The 27,234-nt window shown below is 41.7% G+C and overlaps 2 protein-coding genes across 6 annotated transcripts; one reads left to right on the forward strand and one right to left on the reverse strand.

The window, feature by feature from the left end:
• Window positions 1–943: 943 nt before the first annotated feature.
• On the reverse strand, window positions 944–19,726 carry shcbp1 (SHC SH2-domain binding protein 1). The gene is made up of 13 exons (XM_031730385.2): window positions 19,439–19,726; window positions 18,609–18,815; window positions 18,409–18,524; window positions 12,389–12,597; window positions 12,211–12,306; window positions 11,901–12,131; window positions 11,643–11,820; window positions 10,054–10,174; window positions 7,095–7,226; window positions 3,673–3,791; window positions 3,345–3,431; window positions 2,930–3,068; window positions 944–2,853 (listed from the first exon to the last, which is right to left on the reverse strand). Exons 1-13 carry the CDS (start codon window positions 19,575–19,577, stop codon window positions 2,522–2,524), a joined length of 2,106 nt encoding a protein of 701 aa, XP_031586245.1. The 5' UTR covers window positions 19,578–19,726; the 3' UTR covers window positions 944–2,521.
• A 595-nt stretch (window positions 19,727–20,321) lies between these two features.
• tssc4 (tumor suppressing subtransferable candidate 4) lies at window positions 20,322–26,952 on the forward strand. Of its 5 annotated transcripts, none has more exons than XM_039599727.1 (2): window positions 20,322–20,344; window positions 25,791–26,952. In XM_039599727.1, exon 2 carries the CDS (start codon window positions 25,823–25,825, stop codon window positions 26,705–26,707), a length of 885 nt encoding a protein of 294 aa, XP_039455661.1. In that variant the 5' UTR covers window positions 20,322–20,344; window positions 25,791–25,822; the 3' UTR covers window positions 26,708–26,952. The 5 variants fall into 5 exon arrangements, with proteins under 5 accessions (XP_039455661.1, XP_031586254.1, XP_031586253.1 ...); XM_031730394.2 differs by lacking the exon at window positions 20,322–20,344 and adding an exon at window positions 22,368–22,494; XM_031730393.2 differs by lacking the exon at window positions 20,322–20,344 and adding an exon at window positions 22,388–22,678.
• Window positions 26,953–27,234: the final 282 nt, after the last annotated feature.

Below are 27,234 nucleotides of genomic sequence, written 5' to 3' on the forward strand. Positions count from 1 at the left end.
TCTGACAAATAGAACCAAAACAGCGCAGAGCTCGACACAGTGCTTCTCAGCCTGGGCACATGCTGAGTGAGGAATCCATCCCCGTGCAAAGGTCTGAACACAGTCCTCTGTGGTGAAGAGAACTCCAGCAACATCTGTTGTGGAGCAACCTGAGACCTGTGCCTGTGCAACTGTGCCTGCCCCCTGCCTAACAGTGCCTTATAGCATTTTTATAAAACAGACATACTTCTACACTGAAATCTGTGCAAAAACTCATGGTGCTGTGAGTAGACCTGTAGGGAAAAGCACATTTAGTTAGTTTTAATCAGGTGGGTGACCAGTGGGACATAGTTTCATGTCCCATTGGTCAGGGTTGAAGTTTATCCTGCCCCCCAACTCTTACTTTGAAACAAGATCGAAGTACTGCCTGAAAAATGTCATGAAGCGACGTGGCAGGATTTCCTTCTAAAAGGTCTGCAACACAGTAAGTGCTGGGAGTAGTGGTGCTATAGTCACTGTAACAGGAGACAGACACATCCCCGGAGACAATTACACTTTGTGAGATTGAAATAAGCAAATGTTTCAGTGACAATGGCAACTACAGCTACTTCAGGTGAGGCTGTAAAGTAACAAAAGTAAGAGAAGTGTCAGCTGTCTAGATGTCTAGATGCTGTAAATACAGTTAGGTCCAGAAATATTTAGATGGACATTTTTCTAATTTGGGTTCTGTACATTATGAATTTTAAATTGAGGAGCTAAAGCATTTTTTGTAACACAATCCCTTCATTTTAGGTGCTCAAAAGTAATCGGACAAATTAAATGGCAGAAAATGAAATTTCTAATACTTGGTAGAAAACCCTTGTTTTTTGACGTCCATGAAGTTTTGAATTCATGGACATCACCAGATGCTGGGTGTCCTCCTCTTTTATGCTCTGCCAGGCCTTTAATGCAGTTTCAGTTGCTGTTTTTTTTTTTTTTTTTTTTTTTTTTTTTTTGTGGGCCTTTCTGTCTGAAGTTTTGTTTTCAACAAGTGAAATGTTCAGTTGGGTTAAGATCAGGCGATGGACGCCTCAGAATTCTGTCCTGTGTCACATCATCAATAAACACCAGTGTCCCAGTGCCACTGACTACCATGCACGCCCAAGCCATCACACTGCCTCTGCTGTGTTTTAAAGGGGCTGTGGTATGCTTTGGATCATGAGGTTTTCCACGCCATCACTCTGGTAGAGGTTGATCTTGCCTTCATCTGGCAAAGGATGTTTTTCCAGAGCTGTGCTCTTTTCTTTTTTTTGGTTTAGATGATTTTCAATCTGGCTTTTCTATTCCTAAGGCTTATGAGTAGCTTGCACCTGTAGCTTTATAGTAGACTTGGATATTGTTATTTCTACCTCCTGGAGAGTGTTGTTCACTTGGTTGTTGTCAAGGGGTTTCTCTTGACCATGGAAATGATCATCCACCACTGTTGTCTTCCATGGATGTCCAGGTATTTTTGCATTGCTGCGTTCACCGGTGCTTTCTTTCTTTTTCTGTACCAACTGTAGATTTTGCCACTCCTAATATTGTAGCTGCTTAAAGATGGCTTGTTTCACCTGCATGGAGATCTACTTTGACCCCATGTTGTCTGTTCACAGCAAAATTTGTCACATGAAAGCACCACACCTCAAATCAACTCCAGCTCTTTTATGATAATGACAGAACATACCCTGAAAGGATACACTGAAAGCTGAGACTCAAAACATTATGTCCATTATATAACTATATTTGGAATGTTTCAGTAAAGAGGTAAAAAACAAACAACTTGTCAGTGTCTAAACATATATATGGACCTAACAGTGCATAAACCATGGCATTTAAAAAGGAGTTGTACATTAGGTTTTTGTGTTCTTCATTAATGTAATTACACAGAAATGGTCGAGGACGGCCACACAAGTTTGCTAGCAAAGACCCGACCTGTCTGACATGATGTTGTGTTCCTTGTCCCAGGTAAGGTGCACATCGAGACAGAAAAGGATGGGGGAAATATGACTTTAAAATGTATTTTATTCATCCATTTCACAAAATGCATCATCAACCACACTTGGTTCTTTCTAAATATTAAACTGTAGAGTTAATTTTTATTCCATTTTCAGAACATGGCAAATGAAACTTTTCTAAACTATTAACTTTGTCATACACATCTGAAAATCTGAACTCATCAATTTAAAAAGCATCTGTGTGAACCTCAGCACTGGGCAAGCCACCACCTCAGAATAAAACAAACAAAACAACATGTGGATTTAAAAATTTTTTAAAGCAGCAGCTCAGAGGAATAAAACAGATTAAAAAAAAAGTGCAAATTCCAAAGGAAGGGCCCATCCACAGTCACTGGACTTCAACTCTGACAACAACAGAGCTGATGTTCAGAACTGCCCATGCACAGCTCCACACATGTGAATCAGAACAACACATTCCTGCAACATTTATTTTATGGCAAAAAGATTAGTGTCATCATACACACTGGGCAGAAACGCCGAGGGGTGCGAGGCAATGTTAGGTCACAGTGTTAGTAGCAGAAGGTGCCAAAATCGCCCATGCCATTGCGCTTGAACTGGTTTCCTTGAAAGGACACAAAGATTTGGTGGTCTTTCAGATCCTCAACAGCTTGGATAGACATTTCCATGTTCCTGCTTAGCTGATGGCTAAACTGCCACTTCCTGCCTGTAGACACAGCCGCATCACCATCTGAGCTGTTCTTAGCAGACTCAGCCAAAAGAGGTAGTGAGGGGCTGCTGGTGGACGTGGTGTTGACAGGTGGTGTTGAAAATGAGGTGGAGATCAAGTGATGGTCTAAAGATCCTCCCTGCTTTTCCTCTTGTGTGTGTGCATCAGGGTGCTCTGCGAGGAAAAGGGGAGCGGATTATAGATTGTGCACTGAGCTATCAAAGCTGCCTCACATTACCACCTTACCCACCTTCACTTCTGCTCACAGGGATGCTGGGCTCTTCCCCACTGTTGGGTTTCACCAGAATCACCCCATAGCCTTCATTGTTGTGGATCACATTGTTCTCCATGGTGATGGAAGGCAATGCATCCATCTGATCTGCAAAGTCCTACACGCACGCGCACACACACACACACACACACACACACACACACACACACACACACACACACACAAAAGCTGGGCATCACACCTGCAGCCTGTTTGTTGCAATGCAGCAGTGCTAACCACTGCATCACTGCCACTCAAAGCACAAGCACTACTGTGTCCACAATGGGGGTAAAAGACCTAACAATACAGCATCAGTGATAAAGAACAGCTTTACAAAGTCAGGAGGATGAAGTTGGCAGAAATATAAATATTGGCAAGATTCATCTCATCTCACCTTGATGAGGATCCCATCCTTACAATGATGGATGCCGTTACCAACAAGACTGCAAACGCTGCCGGGGTAAATCTCCACACCTGCCCCCTGCACACAGACAAGGAGCAGCATAATCAGTCAGCTAATCAGAGAACCGTCACACATAGAACAAGAACACTGGGACATTTGTTTGTTTGTTTTTTTACACAAAGCTTTACTGATCTTGTGTCAGGGCATTAGCTGGCAGATCAGTATAATTTCCAGTGTAACACATACTTCACAGCGTGGAGGAACCGGCTATACTTTTTGTTTCCAGAAACCCATGTGATGGGTGGAGTTCAGGTCTCACCTTGGAGCCATACAGGTCGCACATGTTCATAGTGAGACGGGCAGATGTTCTCACGATGACTCCAGTGGTGTCGCACTGTAGCACACAGTTCTCCATATTCAGAGTCCCCTGACGCACACCTGGCAGTCAAACCGGAACAAGAAGAAAAGCATCATCACATTATTACTACACACCTCAACACAACACCACGCACCAAAGATAAACACATTCGAGTGTTTTCTGCTGTTGTCCCTCCAGTCCAACTGACCACACGACCTAAAACAGACCTGGGCATTTTACACGGGCCACATACGGTATGTCGTAAGCACAAATTAACACGTGTTTATGCTGTGCATGCAATACAACTGTGTTGCTTTTATTTTGAAAACCCTCAATTATCTGCTTCTGTCTGCACAGTGTCAGGTGATGCTAGCCAACTACCCCTGGCCCCCTAAAAATGTCGGTCATGTTCGACTTTGACTACTTTTCCCTGGCTCTGGATGAGAGCTGCGGTGTACGTGACACTGCCCAGCTACTCGTCTTTTTACGTGGGATCACTGCAGACTTCAAAAATCACGGAGGAGCTGGCAGCCATGCAGTCAGTGAAAGGGACAGGGAGTGATTTCTTCACAAAGTTAAATGCATGTTTGGAGAAGCTGGGACTGAAATGGGACAAACTGATAGGTGTGACAACAGATGGTTGACGAAGTCTGACAGCTAAAAATGTTGGACTTCATCAGAGCAAGAGCACTGAATCACAGACAGTGATTCAGTGCAGGAAAACGTAAGCTACCACACAGCTGTCAGGTGGCTCGGCATGGGAAAACTGCAATCCAAGGGCCTTTTTGTGCATGAAATGTACAGTGCAGTGAGGGCTTTCATGAGAAAGTTGCAGCATCTCTTAAGCCAAATGTGGGACAATATTCTCACTCACTGAAGGAAGCCACACCATCAGCTGATCACCTCCAAAGGTACTCATCCATGTTGGAAGCATTGCATGGTGAATTTTCAAGGCAATTTCAAGACTTCAAAACAGCTGAGAGTGAAATGCACATAGTTTCTTCTCCCTTCACCTGCAGTGTGGATAATGCACCAGTGATGTTCAGATGGAACGCACTGACTTGCAGTCTGACACACTACTGGCAGAGCAGTTTAGGCCAGTCCCACTGCTCGAGTTTCACTCTCCACTCAAAGAGGAGGACTTTCCACACAAGCTCAGCCTATGTATGTGAACAGACATTCTCAGTGATGAAGTTCAACAAATCCAGATACAGATCCTCTATCACTGATGATCACCTCTTAGCTGTATTTCGAATAGCCACCTTAGACATTCAGCCAGATTTCAAGCCGAAGACAGATTGGATTTTTCCTCACTAAACTGAACTGAAAACATCAAAAGTTGCTTATCTTTAAACACCTTTACAGTATTTGTGAAAATCAAAACGCTAAAAGGAAAATTAAACGGTGATGATTGTTTTTGTTTTAAGTTGTTACTTTTATAGGATTATTTTCCTCTTTGACCTACACCACAATTCAAAAATATACATAAATATCTACAGAATATTCTTAAACTTCTGATTACCAGTTGCAGCTTATCAAAATATATAATTTATAGCTTTTTACAATGGGAGAAAATTAATATTGAGCAGAATTAAGCTCAATTTATTGTGGTTCAGCCTTCCAACACAATTCAGATTTTGTGGCCCCCTGTAGAAATTAATTGTCCAGCCCTGACCTAAAAGGTCATCCCACTGACACTGGTGCAAGACATTACTTTCATATCACAATATCAAATATCCCAAACTAGTCCAGAGAGCTGTTTATCGTGTGGTGGGAATCACACGCTCAGCCCTGATACAGTCCAAGAAGGATTTTAAATTTGATTCTGGATTTAACAGGGAGCCAGTGAAGAGAAGCCAACATAGGAGAAATCTGTTGTCTCTTTCTATTCCCTGTCAGTACTCTTGCTGCAGTATTTTGGATCAACTGAAGACTTTTCGGGGAGTTTTTAGGACAAACAAAAACAAATGACAGTAGTCCAGCCTAAGTAATAAATGCATGAACCAGTTTTTCAGCATCACTCTGAGACAGGATGTTTCTAATTTTGGAGATATTGCACAAATGGCAGAAAGCAATCCTACATATTGGTTTATTATGTGCATTGAAGGACATATCCTGGTCAAAAACGACTTCAAGGTTCCTCACAGTTTTACTGGAGACCAAGGTAATGCCATCCAGAGTAAGAATCTGGTTAGATACCATATTTCTAAGACTTTCAGGGCTGAGTACAATAAACTCAGTTTTATCTGAATTTAACAGCAGAAAATTAGAGGTCATCCAGGTCTTTATGTCTGTAAGAAAGTCCTGCAGTTAATTGGTTACTAATTGGTGTGTGTTATCTGGCTTCAATGGATAGATAAAGTTGGGTGTCATCTGCATAGCAGTGAAAATGTATGCTATGCCTTCTGATGATACTGCCTAAGGGAAGCATATATAGTGTAAAAAGAACTGGTCCTAGCACTGAACCTTGTGGAACTCCACAGGGGTTCTTAATTTATTAACCTTAGTGTGTGAAGGGGACTCTCCATTTACATGAACAAATTGGAGTCTATTAGATAGATATAACACAAACTACTGCAGCCCAGTACTTGCAATGCCTACAGCGTGCTCAAATCGCTCTAATAGGATATTATGGTCAGGAGTATCTAATGCTGCACTGAGGTCAAGCAGGACAAGCACAGAGACGAGTCCACTGTCAGAGGCCATAAGAAGATAATTTGTAACCTTCACTAAAGCTGTTTCTGTACTGTGATGAGCTCTGAACTGACTAAAACTCTTTAAATCAGGCCATTCCACTGCAGATGATCTGCTGTTTGACAACTACTCTTTCAAGGATTTTTTAAAATAAAAGGAAGGTTGAGATTGGCTTATAATTAGCTAAGACCACTGGGTCAGGTGATAGCTTGAGAGAAATAACGGTTTAACTACTGCCAGCCTGAAGGCCTGTGGTACAGACTTTTTGTCAGCCTGGCTACAGTGCTGAAGAGAAATCTAGGGCTGCTTATATTTTCTTCAATTAGTCATGAAAATCAGTAAGATGTTCTAGCTTTAAGGAGAGCTTTTTTTTTTTTTTTTTTTATAAAGCAGCAAACTGGCTTTCCGGGCTAAATAATGGTCTTCTAAATTAGCGAGATATCATTTCCTAAGAATTATCTGTTTAAGGTGTGAGTTTGAAAGTTATACCGAGTACTGTACTTCTGATTTGACACTTTCGTCAGGAAAACTACAACACCCAAAATGAAATAATCAACTTACGTCTGCACTTGTTTCAGTGTTTGCGGCTGGGCTTTTAAAGAGTAAAGGTTAGCTCCACAGTTTCCCTGCCTGGTTGAATATGACACACTACGTTAGTGTGATGGCAGCTCAGAGCATGTAATACTCACACAGAATGCCTTCAATGGCATCATGCTGGATGAACTTGATGTTGGAGAGCCTGACATCAGCGCCTGTAGACTCCACAAATGAGTCACCTTTGCTTTTCTTCTCAATCACCACTTCATCAGGAAACCCAAAGCCTGACACACACACACACACACACACACACACACACACACGCACACAGAGTTAAAGAAGCCCCTGAAACCACACAAAGGGGCTCTGCATTTCACACACTTTCCATTAAATGGTGGCTGCATGTAAATGTAACCATGATCAAAGGAGATCTCAGCTAAGTTGAGTTAGCCAACAGACCGTGGCATTCAGGATGAAGAAAATGTGACAAAGATGGAAATGTGTGCAATCTAGCCTCAAAAGTGTCAGTAGGTACATTCATTTACATCCGGCTCAACGTCAGCTCCCTCATAGCTGATTGTGCTTGAAAGTGACATGTCCATCTTGTCTCCCTGAATGTGGACACATGGTGTTGCTATAGCAACAATAATGTTTATATCAATGTACAAGTGCTATCACAGGTGATATGATATCACAGCACCAGTGTATGTGCTGTCTTTTTTTTTTTTCTTATATATCTACCTGCAAATGTTTGGGTTCAGCAGGCTGCAGCCGAGGAGCTCCGCTGATGATGTAAATGTTCGAGGGGGCCTGAAGTGTAGCTGGATGTACGGTGTACATTTTAGGACATCGTCAGGTCTCAGGAAAAAAGTCATCAGGTCTCAGACAAAAAAATGTCAGGTCTCAGTTCTCAGGAAAAAAGTCGTCAGGTCTCAGAACACAAGCTATCAGACAGAGAGAAAATCTTCCTGCAGGTGGCGCTGTTGTCATGTGCCAGTCGAATTGATTTCCAAATACGTCATCAATGTGTGACAGTGGAAGAACGTAAGGTCATTGACCTCACCGGAATTCTACCACAGTTCATGCTCGTAACGACACAACCTAAGTTTAACTTGCTCTCCCTTTTGTCCATACTTTTGCCACAGTTGTGTTATATTAAGTTGCGGTTAGGTTGTGAAAGTTACATAACGCATATCAGAGAAGGAAAGCTAATTTTGTACAATAAACTAAGTCAGCACTATTTTTGTCTGGCTAATTCATTCTAGCTAGCGACAGTGGTGTTGAAACGTGATCTAAATTTAAACTGGTTAGTAATTGTTTTATATACGTTTCAGTGAATGGACAAGCTGAAAGCTTACGAGGAGCCTGCATCCTTTCTGTCGCTGTTTTTCTTTATTTCTCTTTTTTCTGTTGCTACTGTCAAGATATTTTGTGATCTCGATATGTTGTTTTTTGTTGTTGTTCATAGATTTGCTGCAATATGTCATCTGACGAAGATGAAAGGAGTATCCGACTTTGGCTGGTTTCTATGACTCTTCCAAAAATACTTTTTTTAATCGAGCATTAAAAATAAATGACAAAAGTACAACTTATTTAGTAACTACTGTTCACCTCTTTCATACATACACCTCTGTATGTATTATTGTAGGTTCTACCTTACAATATAAAGCGCCTTGAAGCGACTGTTGTTGTGACTTGGCGCTATATAAATAAAATTGAATTGAATATCAAAAAAGTGTATTTTTTGGCTACACATAATATTTCCTTTGTGTACACTGAATAGATGCTGCTTTTAGTGTAATTACCACCTAAAAAGGTTTAATAATTTACCGGTTAGTTACTTATGGTCAGTGTAAGAGGTGGGTGATCAATTAGACTGTTGTTGTCACACTTAACCTTTCAAGATACAATGATAATAACATTGTTCAAGAAAGGCTTAAAACAAAGGGAAATCAGCTGTGTACTGAATTCATATAGGCATAAAATAAGGTAAGTCTGCATTTCAAAAGCATGTGTTTTATGAGATACAGTTTCCATGACAAATCTCTAAAATGACAAAAGATGCACTTTGTCTTTAATAATGTAAGTCTGTGTTGTGTTTTAACAGTGAGAGGTATCTGAGAAGAGTTTTAAAACTTCTAGGGTTGAAGTCTGAATTAGCCAGACAAAAATAGTGCTGACTTAGTTTATTGTACAAAATTAGCTTTCCTTCTCTGATATGCGTTATGTAACTTTCACAACCTACCGCAACTTAATATAACACAACTGTGGCAAAAGTATGGACAAAAGGGAGAGCAAGTTAAACTTAAGTTGTGTTGTTATGAGCATGAACTGTGGTAGAATTCCGGTGAGGTCAATGACCTTACGTTCTTCAACTGTCACACGTTGATGACGTATTTGGAAATCAATTCGGCTGGCACATGACAACAGCGCCACCTGCAGGAAGATTTTCTCTGTCTGATAGCTCGTGTTCTGAGACCTGACGACTTTTTTCCTGAGAACTGAGACCTGACATTTTTTTGTCTGAGACCTGACGACTTTTTTCCTGAGACCTGACATTTTTTTGTCTGAGACCTGACGACTTTTTTCCTGAGACCTGACATTTTTTTGTCTGAGACTGAGACCTGACATTTTTTTGTCTGAGACCTGATGACTTTTTTCCTGAGAACTGAGACCTGACATTTTTTTGTCTGAGACTGAGACCTGACCATTTTTTGTCTGAGACCTGGCCATTTTTTGTCTGAGAACCTGACAACTTTTTTCCTGAGAACTGAGACCTGACATTTTTTTGTCTGAGACCTGACAACTTTTTTCCTGAGAACTGAGACCTGACATTTTTTTGTCTGAGACTGAGACCTGACATTTTTTTGCCTGATACCTGATGACTTTTTTCCTGATACCTGACATTTTTTTTGCCTGAGACCTGACAACTTTTTTCCTGATACCTGATGACTTTTTTCCTGAGACCTGACATTGTTTTGTCTGAGACCTGACAACTTTTTTCCTGAGACCTGACGATGTCCTAAAATGTACACCGTATCAGCTAGACATCTTTGCTTTCCATGTATGTTTAGCATCACTTCTACACAAGCATGACAATGAGTGTCCTACCTTCTATGGTGATGGAGTCTGGTATGAAGATGGAGCTGCTGACACTGTACATTCCTGGGAGAACAATCACCAAGTCGCCCTGATGGCATGAATCCACAGCTGATACTGGCTCTCTGTGGAACTACGTACATGACACAGTCTTTAGACATACAGTCACCATTAGCAGCTTACAGTCACCTCACTATGGTTACAAGCCAACAACATTAAAAGCAGTTTATAAATACTTTTGCCATTTGGTGTGTAATAGAGCATGAATGTACACAGCGGGCTGAGCTTCAGTCATGTTTCAGCATTTTCAACAAAATGGTACGTCTTTGGTTCACACTGCAGCTCTGTGTGTGTGTCTTTAAAACTGAGAAGAGAACTTTTGATTTATTGTGGTAAGTTTCTCTCCACCACATTTTACTTTTGATCCCTCATTTTTTTGTGTTACTGTCAGTGCAAGGGGTTAAGGTGAGAGTTTGGGTGGCTGTAGCTCAGGAGTTTGAGCATGTCATCTGCTAATTGGAAGGTTGGTGGTAGGGGTGGGCGGTATAAACGGTATACGGTAGAAACGACATAAATTTGGCCAACGGTAGAGATTTTGACTATACCGCTCTACCGCGATAGCGCATGTTGATGGTGTCATCAAGCTGCGCCTGTTTTGGTCGAAAGCATCGCAGCGGCTGCAAACAACATCATCTGCAAATTATGCTGGGCGACAGTAATAGCAAAGAGACGAAGCACTTTTGGAATATGGGGAAAGCCAAAAACTGCGCTTCCTCCACTTCCCTACCATTGATTCATTAATGCTGAATTCCCTAACAACTGCTCTATTCCCATTTTGTTGCAGTATATTAATGACCAACCTCGTATTGTGGATGGATTATCTCAGTTGTTCTCCTGACTGAAGTTTGGTCCGTTTACAGGATCCTGCCATGCAATTGCATTTGTCCCTAACCACCAGAAACCCTCACGTTAACTTTTATCGAGTGGAAAAAAGTTAGCGACCATCCTTCAATTTCACTGTGCTAATGTTATGCTAACGTAGCTGTTTTGCCAGCGATCACGTAGCACATCATTATATACCAGCTAGCCCAACTTCAGTAACCCTTCAAGCGCCGTGTACTACATAAAATCGGTTCGAGGTCACTAAACACAACCAGAATTCATACATAAGGCACACTGTCGATTTTTGAGAAAATTAAAGGATTTTAAGTGCGCCTTATAGTGTGTAAAATACGTTATACAGAAGAAAAGAATATATCGCGATATATATCGTTACCGCACATGCTTCAAATTATACCGTGATATGGATTTTAGGCCATATCACCCAGCCCTAGTTGGTGGTTCAATCCCTGTCTGCTCCAGTCTGCATGCCAAATACCTTTAAGCAAGATACTAACCCCAAGTTGTTCTCTGATGCATCAATCAGAGTATGAACGTTAAAAACAAGAAAAAAAAAAAGGATAGAAAAAAGTGCTTGTGGGTGTGAGGCATGTTGTAAAAAGCGCTTTGAGAGTTCAGGTAGATTAGCAATTTATGTGTCTCGATTAGCCGATTCGCTGACGTGATCTTTGGACACACAGCTATGCTTCTGTGGAACTGACCTGAATTTCAGTGTCTTCAGATGAGCATAGAGGTATGAGTCTGGCACTAAGCAGGGACTGCAGCTGAACGGTGCTGCAGGACGCTGTAACCACATGAACCACCTTTGCGCCTGATGCTCGAGGTCCTCTGCTCTGCACACACTGCTGCCTCGCATTTCCTTTATAGGCCAGCACATATCTACATGAGAGGAGGGGTGTAGAAAATTGGGCATGAGAAGGAACAATGAGGAGGAGGAGGCTCAAGGACATGCAGACTACCTCAGCAGGGGGTTCTCAATGATGCGCAGCTTCCGTTTGAAGGTCTCCAGCTGGTCACAGAGCTTCAGGCCCTCTACCATGGACACGTTGTCGAGCTCTGAATCCGAGTCGGCACTGAGGCCACTGCGCAACGCGGAGAACTGCTGGAAGCACTTGGAACACTTCTCCAGTAAGGACTGGTACTCTGCCACCAGGCCTGCTGGGACTCTGTCCTCCAACATGTCGTAGTAGCTGACATAAGACATGTTTTAGTCAGGGCTATGGGCATAAACCAACACTTCTTAATATAGGCTCATCCTAGAGTGCTCACAGTCTTATCCGGGGTTCCACACAGCGGACAAAGTAGTCAAAGTCATCATCCTCCTCTTCCTCATCCCACTCCCTCCAAATGTGTTTATAGAAAAACCTGCAGATGAAAGGAAAGGATGTCACATCTACGTCAGGGTAAAACAACAACATGTAATCTTCCTGTGGCCTCCAAGCCCTACCTTACATGCTCAAGGGCAAGAGCAGTCTGATCAAAGTCCCCAGACTCCTCGTAGACCACCTGCAGCTCCTGCAGAGGCACTTTGTGCTGAGTGGCCTCCAGAAGAGATGTCATGGCCTCTTCATTGAGCTCACAGCCTCTGGTATCACACTGCAGAGGCAGCACCAGCCTCAAACGTGCCTTCAGGTCCTTCACTTCCACATCTCGCACCTGAAATCACCAACAGTCACAACCCAAGGATTACAAACCACCTTCCCCTAGGGCTGCTCAATTAATCGAATTTTAATCTAAATTACGATCTGGGCTTTCAACGATCATTAAAAATGACTGAGTCGATTATTAGCACCTCCCTCGTGCTTTACTCTTGCACTGCTCCATGTGGTATAACGAGCGCACCTCTCTGCGATTTGAACACGCGTCACAACAATTAAGAGGAAGCTCGGAAAGCTAAGCAGAAGTTATTTGGAGAGGATAATGGCTGCTGAAGAAAGAATGCTGTTGGTTGAAAAGAGAGGTAAAACGACTTCAGTGGTGTGGAAACATTACAGGTTCGCGGAGTCAGACGTGGATCAAGTAGACATAGTGTGTAAACTTTGCTACGGTGTCGTAGCTGCACCACAGAGCAACACTACAAATTTATTCAATCATTTGAAGACCGCTCACAAAGTGACATACGATCAAACAATGAGGAGCAGCAACTTTAGTTGACATACCTCAATGTCAGTTTGATGCAATTGTGCATTGTGTGGCTACACAGCTTGCCTTGATGTTTGGTTATTTGTATGCATAAATACTATGCAATATTTTGAAGTTCACTAAACATAGATGTTTACATTTTTCATTTATTTTTTATATTGGAAACATTTGCACTGTTATCAGTATTTACACACTATTTTATATTATTTTTTGACAATCTTTAAAGCCATTATTCAATACATTGTTATTGTTAAATAAATATCGTCAAATAATCGAGATCTCAGTTTCATTGAAAATGATCGTGATTATCATTTTTGCCATAATCGAGCAGCCCTACCTTCCCCCAAGCTCTACATTAGCACACACATTTGTCTGTTGCGTCTTTGATTATGTGCATTTTGACATTCTGTAAAGGCAGCAGATACTGTGCAGGCCCCTCAAGCTCTATTTTTTTTCTGTCCTTTTCCAGTGAGCTACAGTCACTGATGGCAGGCTACCTAAGCTGGAGTGCGAGTCTACTGAGACTAGGTGCCATCAACAGCGTTACAGTACAATATAGCTGTGGCACAGTGTGTAAGTCACACGTAAGCACTAAAGCACTGTGGGTAGTGTTTCCATGGAAATCTTAAGTCAAACTATAAAATAACCACTGAGCACTTTAAGAATAACTAAAGAAATTTTAAAAAGGTAGAGAAAGTAATGTTTTTAGTAAAAAAAGATTGCTGCACTCATAAATATACATTGATTAGTGTGCAATAACATTTTCTAACAAATTGATGTGTTCTTAAAAACTTATCCATTAAGAGTGCATAGGAGCAGGCACCAGTTTGTGGATGCTGCCATGCTGGCCCACCACCTTGAATACAGCAGTCAGGTTGGACGTCTCTGTTCTGCCTAATTACGACTGTATGTCACTGGAGAGTAACAACATACGTACTACGCCATATGCATAATTTTTCATTTAAAGATCACAAATGCCTAACTCTCAACCTACATGACTTCACCACTGGCCTCTGTCTTCTGCCCCTCATCCTCCTCCTCCTCACCTCATACCTTGGCTGTGTCCCAATTCAGGGTATGCACGCTTGAAGTACGCATTTCAAGTGCGATTACGTCACCGCCACGCGACGACGGCTGTCCCAATTCAAAGTGTACTTCAAATGCGTCTCCAAATGCGCCCGTCGATTTCCCCAAATATCAAGCGTGGTCCGTGCACGCTTGCAGGCCCCATATATCCCACAATCCATAGCGCCGGTGTGGTGTGGATAATTTTGCCGCAAAATACGGCAGAAGGGAGCGGCTGAAGAGTGAACTGTCAAAAGTAAGTACTGAATATGATGTCACTTATTTATGTGCGAATGTTTAAGAACATTAAAACATTACTGTTGGCCACATGTCGGCAAAGTTATGTGACATTAGTGATGTTTGTACTTTCAGCGGTAACTTGGTTTTAAAGCCTCTACTTCTAAATATATATATAGTTGACTTTAATCTTACAGAGAATGTGATGATTTTATGGATAATTAAAGTCAGTCATATATCCACAAACACAACAAGCTGAAAGTCAGTGATGCTGCTCGGTTTGCAGTCCTGAATATGACGGCACAAGCAGGATTCACTGCACTGTTAATGTTAGCTATGTTATATTAATGCCTCTGTTCGGTGGTGTCGAGCCAAACGGACTTTAACGTGTGTTTGAATGAGCTGACGGTTCACTCGTTAAGCTGAAAGAAAGATGCTTTAATCACAGGAGTCACACGTGTCCACTGTACCATCTGGAACTCTTCTTGTTTAGCACTCGTAATAACACAAACACTAAATCCTCCTTCTCTTGTGCTGTTTTGTAGCAGTGTATACACCTGAGACTGTCACCTGTCTGTCTGTCCTGCACTCTCTCTCTGTTTCTTTCTCTCTGATTGTGGAATAAAAGTATGAACATGTATTTATAAGTTACACTTGTGTTTGAATCCTGCAGCTTATAACACATTTGATTTCCATGTGTGACAACTGCAAGTGTCCAGAGTGAGGACAGACTGAGGGACCCACTGCTGCACATCATCTGTGAGGCTTTGCACCCCTGATGATCCACCAGGACAAACTCAGCAGTGTGTGAGGAAGAGGAGGAGGAAGAGCCAGCAGCAGCTGATAGATGGAGAGAATAGACAGACTGTTCCCTGTTTGTGAAGGACTGCTAGAAAAGTTTAAAATAACTAATTGTCTGTCCTGAATCAGTCTCGCGGTTAGTATCATGGTTGCTAGGCAACCTGAACAGCGCGACGAAGGCTAGACCGTCCCATTTCACAAGCCTCTCACTTCCGCACTTCCCGTACTTGTAGTACGCACCGTACGTAGTACGCGTAGTGTGCGTACTTCAAGCGTGCATACCCTGAATTGGGACACAGCCCTTGTCTCCTGAACTGAAGTCAGGGCTCCAACACAGAAAAACATGTATAAACATGTGTCTGTGAAGGTTCTCAGTCATCCAGGTCATCGTAGTCTAAGGCAGCGGTCCCCAACCCCCGGGCCTCGGACCGGTACCGGTCCGTGAGTCGTTTGGTACCGGGCCGCGAGGAGTTGAGGCTCAGGTGTGAAATGTATGGTTTTCAGGGTTTTTATCGGTTTTCAGCGTTATTTTGTTATCGTTTTTATCGTTAACTCGGTTTTCCTGGGTCTTTTCACGTGTGTTATGAATAAATCTTCTTTTTTTCGGTACCGGCACTAGTTTTATTTTGTTGTATTTATCCGCGACACCTTATTGCCGGTCCGTGAAAATATTGTTGGGCATAAACCGGTCCGTGGCGCAAAAAAGGTTGGGGACCGCTGGTCTAAGGAGCTTGGAAAGAAAAGCGTCTGGACTCCTTGAAGTTGCTTGAAGACGTTTCACCTCTCATCCGAGAAGCTTCTTCAGTTCTAGGGTCAAATGGTGGAGAGTCCCAGATTTAAACCCTGTAGGAGTATCCCCCCAAAAAGGGACAAAGGACCCACACTGAGTGGGTGTGAGGGCCATCTCACCTCAGGAAATCACATGATAGGGTGGGGCCAGGTTTCACAATGAGCTCACCCGAAATCTTGGCTGATTGTGACCTTCACCCGTTTTCACGCCTTGGCTCATGTGATTAAAGGATCATCAGGGGGTCCTTTGTCCCTCTTTGGGGGGGATACTCCACAGGGTTTAAATCTGGGATTCTCCACCATTTCACCCTAGAACTGAAGAAGTTTCTCGGATGAGAGGCGAAACTTCTTCAAGCAACTTAAAGAAGTCCAGACGCTTTTCTTTCCAAGCTCTTTAGACAATGTATAAACATGCTTTTTTATTCCTGAAATTGTCACAGCAGATTACACATCTGACCCTTCTGTCTCAGGACAGCTGACTACAATTTGGATAAAGAACAGCTGGTCATAAGCTAACATCATGCCAGCATGTCAGGCTCTAGTGTCTTAAAAATCACACTTTCCCTCTGATAAACACTTAGATTACATTCTTAAACAGTATAAAAAATTTTTCACTAAATGTCTGAGTCTGGCAACATTAGATCCACTTCAAGCAAAGTTTCTCCTAACAGAGACTGCAAAAAAATAAAATAGACAACACTTAGTGACAGAAAAGTTCAGAATATCCTCAACATATTCACCTCTGTCATGAGACAAAAGTGAGCTTCACTGACTGATCCACGCATATCGACTCCTTTCACAAAGTCTTACACTTTCCTCCAGAGTAAATGATGTGGACAACAGACATTTTGACAGTTGAGGTAAACAGCGCACCGACAGCCTACAATCGCTACAGCTGAATGGCAGCCAGAATCATTTCTAGGCATTTAAATTGCTGTAAAGGACTCGCTGGCCTACATTCTGTCATGAATGACATCAAGTCAATGTGAGCCAGAAACAACATTCCTGTCACAAGTTAAAGACGGCAATCGGTGTTTGATAAAGCTGATAAAGCTGACAAAGCTGAGACGGTTTTTGTTTGCACTTTTGAACAAACTAACTATTGCAAACTGCCGCACGCAACTAAACACGATGCACAGTGGAGTACATGGCTACAGCCATCACCCTGCACAGCAGACTCAGCTTTCACATGTGTCATTAGAGAGGGATGGAAAGTGGTCCTTACAATGTCATTATGACTAGACTGTGTGATCATAGGTTAATGCAGAGGTTCCCAAAGTGTGGGGCCGGGGGCGCGGTATGAAAAGAAAAAAAAAAGAAAAAAAAAAGAGCGCTTGGACACTGTGGACAGGTTTTTGACGGGGCTCCCACACAAACGCAAAGCAGGAGATGAAGCATCGCCAAATATGTTTCCAAACCAACTTCCTTCCAAGTCAAAGACAGGAAAATATGGTGAAGCATATCTTCCCTTTGGCTTCACCTGCACAAGTGCCAAGGTAGGTCTCCCCTGCAAAATTAGTTTTCCTGCGTCGGGAGCACGCGCTGGGCTCTCCAAATCACGGACAAACAGGATCCCACATTCTTGATTTTTAGTTCACAAACACTTCTTGTAATGACTAACTACTCCTGACTTTTTGGACATGTTAGCTCTTTATGCAGTAAAGTTACAGTGGGATACAAATAATATCAGGCTGATCGTGCCGTAATTTGTTCCCCGGTTCAAATCACGGACAAACAGTATCCCACAGCTGTTTATGTGTTTAAACTCATTTTGCACAGAGAGGCATTTTTTGAAAAATGTATTGACAGCAATGTTGAAAATTATTACACAGGAAAAAAAACAACTACACGTAAAATAATTACACCGTGACGCCTCTGCCTTTCTAAATGCAGGGACAGTAACTGCGTGTGTATGTAAGCGTGTAAAACCTGAAGATAGTCAGATTAACAGTAACAGTATTTTATCTCTATCTGCCATTCTGCAATTCATCTCATGTAAACAATAACGTGGCGCACAGCGTGACGTGAAAAGAGGCACATACCTTTGACGCTGCGTGATGAACTCTGTAATCCTCGTCCCACACGTAAACGCAAAAAGGAGTTTTAAATAATCTCCGTTTTCGCTGAATCGCATCGCCGCTTACGTGTGTTGACGAAAAGCCCAAACGCATAGAAACAGCTGCGTTTTCAAAAATACCCGTAGGTGTGGACGTGGCGTAAAAGAGTTAGTAGTATATTTTATTACTACCTATTTATTGCCGTTTACTTGTATTTGCTTAATCGTTTACTAAATGTTTGAGGTGTGAAATAAACCGCAATGGAGTTTGTAAACAAAATATGGGTGTGTGTGTTTGGGGGGACATTTTCTTGTAAAAAGGGGGCCTGGCAAAAAAAGGTTTGGGAACCACTGGGTTAATGAAAGCATTAAGTCACCTCCACCAGAACATCAAAGATATCAGTAGACCACAGAGCCAACCAGTCACATGGCTCCACTGTCTTCTCCAGGTAGTCTGCTGTGAAGTCCTTCACCTCTGAAGGCTTACAGTCTCCTACACACACAAGAACACAAGGACTGAGATCAGCAGTCTAATTTCTCAGAGTTATGATTATTAATATTACCAGACGTTGGTTACCAAGCATGTAGTCCTGGTAGGCCTTGAACCTCTCATAGAACAACAGGTGGCTGGTCTGGAACGTATCAGGAAGACTTGAACTTCCTCCTGAAGGTGGCTCACGTCTCTGCAGCCGAGTCCCCGACGCTTCAGTGTTAAAGTAGTATGTTCCACTGTCGTCATCACTACCATCTTCATCTTTCTTCTCCTCCTCATTTTTAAAGAGGGCTGTTAAAGACGGAAACATCATAGAGAAAAATCTTCTCTCTTTTTCATGCCTTCATTCACATGGACTATTTTACTGGTCAAAAGTAATAAGACTGACGGACTGTGTTTAAATTAACCTCATAAATGAAATATTCAGCGTTTATTTCCTGGTTTGTTGTTAGCGACTCCTGAAAAGCAAGTCTACCACACATCTGTTTGACCGTTGTTGTAGGATGGATTCCCAGAACACCGTCACCACTTAATCTGAGACACCAGTTACCTTACAGCTGGAGCGTATACTAGCATATAGTAGATTTGCACAGAGGGCTGAAAGAGCCATTCAAAATTTAAGCATACCTCAAGTGCCACAGTAGTGTTTAAGGTTCAGCCTAGAGCATGATGTGCGTGTACGTTTATCTGCATTACTGCTGCAGAACAGTCTGCGTAGACGCGTGAACGAAACATGAAAGTTAGCAGTGTTAACGTGACAGGCCTGCTACAAAGCGCATATGCGCTGTAATTAGCACACACGGGTCGGTTAAGTAGTACTAGAGCAGATAAATGCACGGCAGGAAACCTAGAAGCTGGTTCATGTTTTAAAAGATTACAACGCGGACGTGGATGATCACTGCTGCTGACCTCACCTCGATTTATATCCGTCCCGCTGTAGCCTTTATCGGCCGGGCCGTTGTCCGTGTCTCCGTTAACAAAGTCCAGATTAACCACGACCACGTCTGACGCGTCGTTCCCCGGACACGCAGCATCCCGCGAATCCTGCTCCATGAAGAACTTGTAAAATCTTTTCTTTTAAACTTTTAGGCTGAAAGCCACCAACGTCTCTTTGGAAAACAGTCACAAACCTAGCAGCAGCCACACTATTTTCAAACTATCCCGGCTTGGAGTGTCTCAACCAATCACAACAGGGCAGCTGCAGGATGGTCCGCCCCCTAGTGCTCCAACTGGTCTTAAGCATTGACTGTAGAAACAGTCAATGGTCTTAAGCCAATAGTGGAAAAAGAGGTAGCAGACGTGTGGAGTAGCGTCCGCCCTGATGATTCTTCTTCTTCTTATTATTATTATTTCAATAATACTTAATTTTATTAACAGACATCAATACGTATACAGTCAAACCAAGAACTAATGAACACTCATGAACAGAGCGAGGAGCTCAGACATGGTTACAATATCACCCTCACACTCCGTTCCCTCATACATTTTAGTTCTCTGTCTTTTTTGTACTTCTAGAAACGAATAATCCTTTAATTGTCCCACAAGGGGAAATTTGGGTGTAACAGCAGCAAAATGAACAGTGTTTTGAGTTTATTCTGAACGTTTCTGTAGATTGTAGTTGTTGAATTTTTCTAGAATTTGCTGTCTCTGGATCAGCCAAAACACATATCTTCCTTATTTAACAGTGTTTATGTGGTATTATTCCACTTGCCACAAATGTCAGTGTAATGGGGAAACAGCGCCCCCCCCCCCCACGGTGTGGCTGGTTAGGTGAGGCTGGCTGCAGTAATCGCTGCCAGTCTGCCGTAGCCATATGAGAGGTGAGTTGTATTGTTCCGCACACAATGTAGCTAAGTAGTACAGACACATAAAACATGTTTGATCAACTGATGGGCACTGAGTGTAATAAGTGCTTAGTGGACACATGTCCAACACCAGTTTTATGTACTTTTCATTTGTTTATTATTGTGTAAAACTGTATGCTAAAGCGGAATGCTAATGGGATGTTCTACCGTACTGTATGTTGCAATTATTTTGTTTTAATGAAGAGGACACTGATGTCATTATAGGATCCAGACAGTTGGGGGGCGGGGATGGGTTGATCATTTGTCCATTTTTTAAGAGTGAAGAGGGAATGACATCTATAACTGATTCTGCGAATGCCACATTTTTTTTTAAATAAATTCAGAGTAATTCAGTAATGCTCTACTATCTGTGTCAGAGTCCCTTGATTAAATTGATTAAAAAAGAACTGAACACTGCGTTCGGTATAGTTTTGAATATACACTGGAGCGGCCTTCTTCGGCTTCTTCGGCTTGTTTATTGGCGGTTGGCAAGCAACGTTTTGGTGCAGTACCTCCACCAACTGGAATGGAGTGTGAATGGTATACTGACTTTCTACATATATATCTAGGACTGACCTCACACCCTATTGTTTGCCAGTGGTGGTAGTTTCAGTCATTGTGCAAATGTGCTGTTTATACGGTTGGGGAAACCTGCAGTCAGCTGAGACTGAAGAAGTTACTTGGATGAGTGATGAAATGTTTTTCCCACTGAAAATGCTCTGTCCAGATAAACAGAATCAACCCTTTGGGATTCCCTTACCTGGATGATTGAGCATGCATCAAGACATATATTTATAATATATATAATAATAAAATTATAAACTATATTCTCTCTATTAACTTAAGTACCTCACAAAAAACAACATTCTGAACTAGAAACTTTGTCCAAAACGACTTGTATGTCCAGCTGCAATTTGTTGTTTTGTAAATTATGTTAAACAGACAGACCAGAAAGTTAAAGAACTATTATCGGGCCTATGTATTCAGGACAAGCTCTTATCTTTTGCAAAGATAAATCAACAAATGAGGTTGATTTACCGTGCAGCCAAAATGACTTGATTGCAATTTTTTTTCCTTTCCCCAACATAGTTTTAAAATCTCTTGACATGGATGATCCTCATTATGGGTATTTAAATTAAACCAGTATGTAGAACATATTCTCAGCTGAAGTGGTATTTCTTGGTGTTGGAGTTGTTCTTATGGCACCTATAAATAATCTCAATGCTTGATACTGAATATTTTATAGTTTTTTCAGTAATGAAACTCCTGTGCTGAACCAAATGCTATACTGCCATAATCAAATACTGACCTTATTAAACTACTCTCTCCCAACCAGACACCTCATAACATTTAAAACTCTTTTACATTTATCAATTGTTTTTGGAATATGTACTTTCCAGGTAAGTTTTCCATACAACCATATTCCCCAAAACGTAAATTGTTTTAACCTTTTCAAGTCATGAGTGTAAATGTGCAGGTTTAGATTTCCAGAAACGTTTTTCCTTGTTAAAAACATACACTTTTGTTTTATCCAAATTTAAAGGACCAATCGTCTATTTTATTAAATTCTTCTTGTATCTTTTTAAAAGCAAAAGTTACATTTTACCCCTCTTCCAGATTATGCCATCATCAGAAAACCCCATTCCATTCTCCAAATGTTCAAACTTATCAGTAATAATGATAGAAAAGAATGTGGACTCACTATACTTTCCTGGAAGAAACCATTCTCAAAAATCCCTGAAACACTTTGTGCTGTTCTTACTTGTATTGACCGATCATGTAAAAAATATTTTAACCAACAAAACATTGAACTATTAATTCCTATCTTTTTTAATTTTATTAAAAACCTTCCACGATATATCATAAGCTTTCTCTATGTCAAAAAAGGCAGCCACCACACTCTCCTTCCAAACATAAAACGGTGCATAGTATTTATTAGGATCCTTCCTGGGCGAAACACGCTGTACCTGTAGACTTTTCACTATGGACGGGAGGCTGGTCTGATCCTTTTGCAGCCACAGTTTGTGGCCGCTGGGGGCAGCAGCTTCTGAGACGCAAGCGTAGAGGAAGTCAATATTTACCCGTCGTTGTAAACTACCGGGTCGGTGTTAGCGCCAGCGAGTCAGGTAAACCACTGACAGGGTGAAATGTTTTTTGAGAATAATCCCCAGCAGTTCTGCCACCAGCCGTTTTCTTACCGCTGCTCTGCAGCGCAAGAGCACTTAGCATTAGCGTGCTAGCTGGCTGGAAAGGAGCTGGGACTACGCAGAATCAGTAACCCGGGAGATCCGCACAGCGTTGTGCCAGAAAGTAATTTTCGATGTTTCTTTGTGTTTCCAATGTATGGTACATTTACTTCTATTGTTAGATAGCTAGGCTGTGGATAACAGGGTTTGCAAAAAGGTTATATATATAAAATAAATCAGAACTATGCTGGTATATTTGTTACAGTTTCTGCTGTCCTCTTGGCCACATCTCTCTTTAAAAAGACATTTTTTTTTATGTTAGTGCCACTCTTTACCCGGATAAAGGAAGGATGTATAGCAGTCACTTTGTCAGCCACTGACTGCAGTGTTTAACTTGTGTGTTGAAGGTGAGAAGGACATATCCTGGTCAAAAATGACTCCATGATTCCTCACAATGTTACTGCAGGCCAAGGAAATGCCAAAGAATCTTGTTAGATATTTCTAAGATTTTTAGGGGCAGAGTACAATAATCTCAGTTTTATCTGAACTTAGAAGCAGAAAATTAGAGGTCATCCAGTTCTTTAAGACATTCCTGTTTTTAAACTAATTGATGTGTGGTATCTCTGTTCATTGACAGATAGAGCTGGGAATGATACTAATGATGGCATTATCAAGGAAGCCTATATAATGTAAACAGAAGCACTTGCATGAAAATGTGTGTTATTTGTTGAATGAGGCTTGCAGCAGAAAGCACTTTGGCTACGTTCACACTGCAGGTCTTAATGCTCAATTCCGATTTTTTGATCAAATCCGATTTTTTTTGTCTGCTTGTTCACACTACAAATAAAATGCGACAGCAAACGCGCTCTAGTGTGAACGCTCAAAGCGGCCCGCATGCGCAAAAGAAGATGTCACATACAACGCGCTCTGTTTAGACCCAGACCAACAGTATTGTTTGACTGATGGCCCTTAATATAAAGACTTCGGACTTTACGTTTCCCAATTTTTGCTTTAAGTTATTTTGTTATTTACATAATAATGTAAATACATTAAAAATTATCCTTATTGCTGTTTTAGAGGAGCGGTGCTTCAAAGGATATGCAGATTTCTGTCAGAATCTGCAGATTATACAGTACAAATAAAATGTTCACGTTGTCTTCCCAACAGTTTCACTGACATCTACACGGGATGGCCAGGAAGCATTTGCGATGTCTTCTCGGGCGCTTCTCTGGCACTGATAATTGGCGTCTGCCTTGTGTCAGTGACGTAAAAGACGGATTTAATGCGACATGACCGTTCAAGCAGCAGTCGCTTTCTAAAACATCGGATATGTATCGGATTCAGTACCACATACGAAAGTGACCCAGATCGGATTTGAAAATATTGGATTTGTGCCGTTCACACTGTCATACCATGATTGGATATGGGTCGCATAGGGTCAAAAAAAATCGGATTTGATGCGCTTTCGCCTGCAGTGTGAACGTAGCCTTTGAGTGCTCACTTGAGTAGAAAGGTCAGTGTATTATTAAGGCCTATGCTAACTTTACAGTATTAGTGGTAGGCCTGCACAATAAATCAAAAATTTATTGTCATCGCAATATCAGCCTGTGCGATGGGCCCATCGCAAAACACGGCATAAACTGTGATAATTGGGTACCCTAAAATGTTTACACACGTGCTTTAAAGACTTTACCAATCAAAGAAACCCCTTGACACATTTGACCAGTCGAATAGAGCCCTTCACGGCATTAACCACTCAAATGGATTAGTGGCCCGCCTCCTACGTAGGGGGATGAGCGAACAACGCTGCAGCAACAAGCTACTATGAACTCGTAGCTAAAAAAAAATAGTACCTCGCTTATTTGGAGGTACTTTGGATTTGATAAAGATGACGTTCTCCAAACACAGGTACACTGCAGAACTTGCCGAACACTCGTGGCAACCACCAGAGGAAACACGACTAATCTCCACCATCATCTTCAATACAACAACAGAGAACTGTTTGAAGAGTTCCAGAAAGTTAGGGCTAGCCAAACAAAGGTTGCTAATGTTAAGATAAAGAGCACAGCAGTCCAACAGCCGTCTCTGTATCAGAGTTTTTCAAGTGGAACTCCTTATGAGAAAACGTCAAAGTGGTACAAAGAAATAACAGAGGCCATTACACATTTTTTGGCTAAAGACATGATGCCTATAAATACAGTTAGCAGAGAGGGCTTCACCAGTCTGATACATAAAGTGGACCGGAGATACCGCATCCCCTCACGAAACTACTTTTCCCATGTCGTCATTCCACAAATGTACGAAACATGCCGCAAGATCGTCATGTTTGAACTGAGCCAAGCTGAAAACTACGCAAGCACTACAGTAAAGTTTCCTCTCCAGTTTTGACTTATATCATAACTACTTGGTGAGTGGTAAAATGATGAACAACTGCATTGAGATAATTTGCAGTATAATTTATGTTTATTTAAAACTAATTATAGAGACCGTGAAGGATGTCTTTCAGAATTCAAGCCTCAGAAAATTTTTTATGGGGGCAATGTTTCAATGTTAAAGTGCACTTTGTTGTTACACTGCTAATACAGCAGCTTTCTTTAAATAAAACTTGCAGTAAAACGGAAATTATGTATTCGGGGTTTTTTTGTTTTGCTATTTATTTTATCGCAAGTCATATCGTTATTGATCACAGTTATCGCACATCGCAGGTTTTCCTAATATCATGCAGCCCTAATTAGTGGCACGATTTTCACTCTTAATTGCCATTTCTGCTCACCATGTCGAGGGTGTTGCATGCTGAATTTGACATCACATCCTGTGTCACGCGCTGCAGTCGGTCGTGCACCTCTCACCCCCTGTTTTGTAATGCGCTGTGGCCGCCACAGCTGGATTTCAGACATGAGTGTACAATCGTGTAGGTTTTTTACCACCGTTTTAATTATGTATTCCAGTACAAAAGCTCAGAGACACTGAAACAGTTTGAAAACTTGGAGAGTTTGACAAAGTCTTGGCATCCAGTTTTGGCTTCTTGTCCAGAATCAGTATATCTTTATTGTCATTGTAACAGGAACAGGAACAGCAAAATTAAGTGCAGTCCCTGCAGTGTCAAGAGAAAAAGTTTAAATATAATTACAAAATAATACCATGAAATGTTTTTTTTAATCTTGCAATGTTCTTTGAGGAACAAAAGTTGAACCATGTTGGAACCAGCTCTGACCTGTTCCTTTCTCCCTCATCAGGTTCTTGATGTAGCCAGAGTGTTGGTGTCAAGATGTGTGATCAGAAACATGTCAGAGAGCATGGTGATATGATAAACAGTGACGATGGAGACCAGCTGTCAGCCAGTGATGAATCTGAGCCTGAACAACAACCCAGCAGAGCTCCATTTGACCCAGACCTAGACCACAGTGATCATGATGATGATGAACATGATGATGTGTGTGCACCAGCAACTATTCCCATATCTCAGAGTTCATTCAGTTTGAGTGGAGGGACCTCAGCCTTCTCTGACCGCAGCCACAGTATCTTTGACTGCCTAGACAGTATTGGCAGGCAGACTTTCTCCTCTCTAAATCAGAACACTGTTGCAGACAAATCCTCACTTCACAGTCAAAACACAAGCCATCCATCATCCACCTGTCCCACACCACCAAAGAAGAGATTAGTCCCAGACTACCTAGTGCATCCTGAACGCTGGACACATTACAGTCTGGAGGATGTGAATGAGAGCAGTGATCAGGAAAATAGCAGGGTGGCTTATCAGTTCCTGTCCAGCCTGGGGCAAGAGGCAAAAGGCAGTTCCCCTTGTGACCTCCAGCACAAGATGATCTTCAGACCCAAGCAACTGCCGAAGGAACAACCTAATGATCAGCTTTCTCTTGTGAGTGCAAAGGAGACAGGAATGCATCTCAGTCACCTACTGGAGGAGGAGGAGGACGAAGAGGCAGAAGGAAGGAAAACAGAAGAAAATCTAGACAAAACTGAGAAAGGACAAAAAGATGAAGAGAAGGACATGAGTGGAGCTATGGGTCAAGGAGAGGAAAAGAAAGAGGTGCAAAAAGAAAAGAAGGTAGAAGAGTCCAGGTACCAGTTTACCTCCTTCAGGAATATGATGACTAAAAACTACAGGAAGCGTTCTGGCTGTGAGGACAACTGACGACAGCAAAGCAGTGACGTCCTCACCGTCAGCAGGGTGGATCTCAATGTTTCATCGTCCAGTCACATATGAAACGTACTTTTACTCCACATGCTTCATCACCTGCCCACAGGTGTTTGTTCTGTTTCACCCAGCAGCGATGTTCCAGAGTGCTTCACTTCCTACTTCAAGTTTCCAGTCCTTATTGTAGAATTTTAGTTCCTGTTGTATTTGGTATTCTGAAATAAAGTATTGAATTCAAAGTTTTTTGAGAAAATAAGAAATGGAAAATTTTCCCAATGATAGTAATTCAGGGCTCGCAAAATTTCAAAATCCCTGGTAGCCCTTCGGGCAGGCACTCTTCAGTTTGTGGTAGCCCAAAATAAATTTAAGTAGCCCGAATAAAAAGAGAGCAATTTTTGATTGATGTTTTGTTTCCTGTTTTGTTTCGTTACAATATTATACATTAAAGTATAATATTGTAACGGAAACAAAACATTAATCAAAAAATTGTTGAAACACAAATTACAACATTGTATAAAAATTAC

This window comes from Oreochromis aureus, linkage group 1 (genome assembly GCF_013358895.1).
Source record: "Oreochromis aureus strain Israel breed Guangdong linkage group 1, ZZ_aureus, whole genome shotgun sequence".
Classification (NCBI taxonomy): domain Eukaryota; kingdom Metazoa; phylum Chordata; class Actinopteri; order Cichliformes; family Cichlidae; genus Oreochromis; species Oreochromis aureus.

What these genes read in the sequence shown, in the direction of transcription:
- tssc4 (XM_039599727.1), top strand. Translation starts at nt 25,823, where the DNA reads ATGTGTGATCAGAAACATGTCAGAGAGCATGGTGATATGATAAACAGT.
- shcbp1 (XM_031730385.2), bottom strand. Translation starts at nt 19,577, where the DNA reads ATGGAGCAGGATTCGCGGGATGCTGCGTGTCCGGGGAACGACGCGTCA. An exon ending in GTGGAACCCCGGATAAGACT is followed by an intron (nt 12,132 to 12,210) that starts GTGAGCACTCTA and finishes GTCTTATGTCAG; the next exon opens with CTACTACGACATGTTGGAGG. An exon ending in AGACTCCATCACCATAGAAG is followed by an intron (nt 7,227 to 10,053) that starts GTAGGACACTCA and finishes TGTGTGTGTCAG; the next exon opens with GCTTTGGGTTTCCTGATGAA.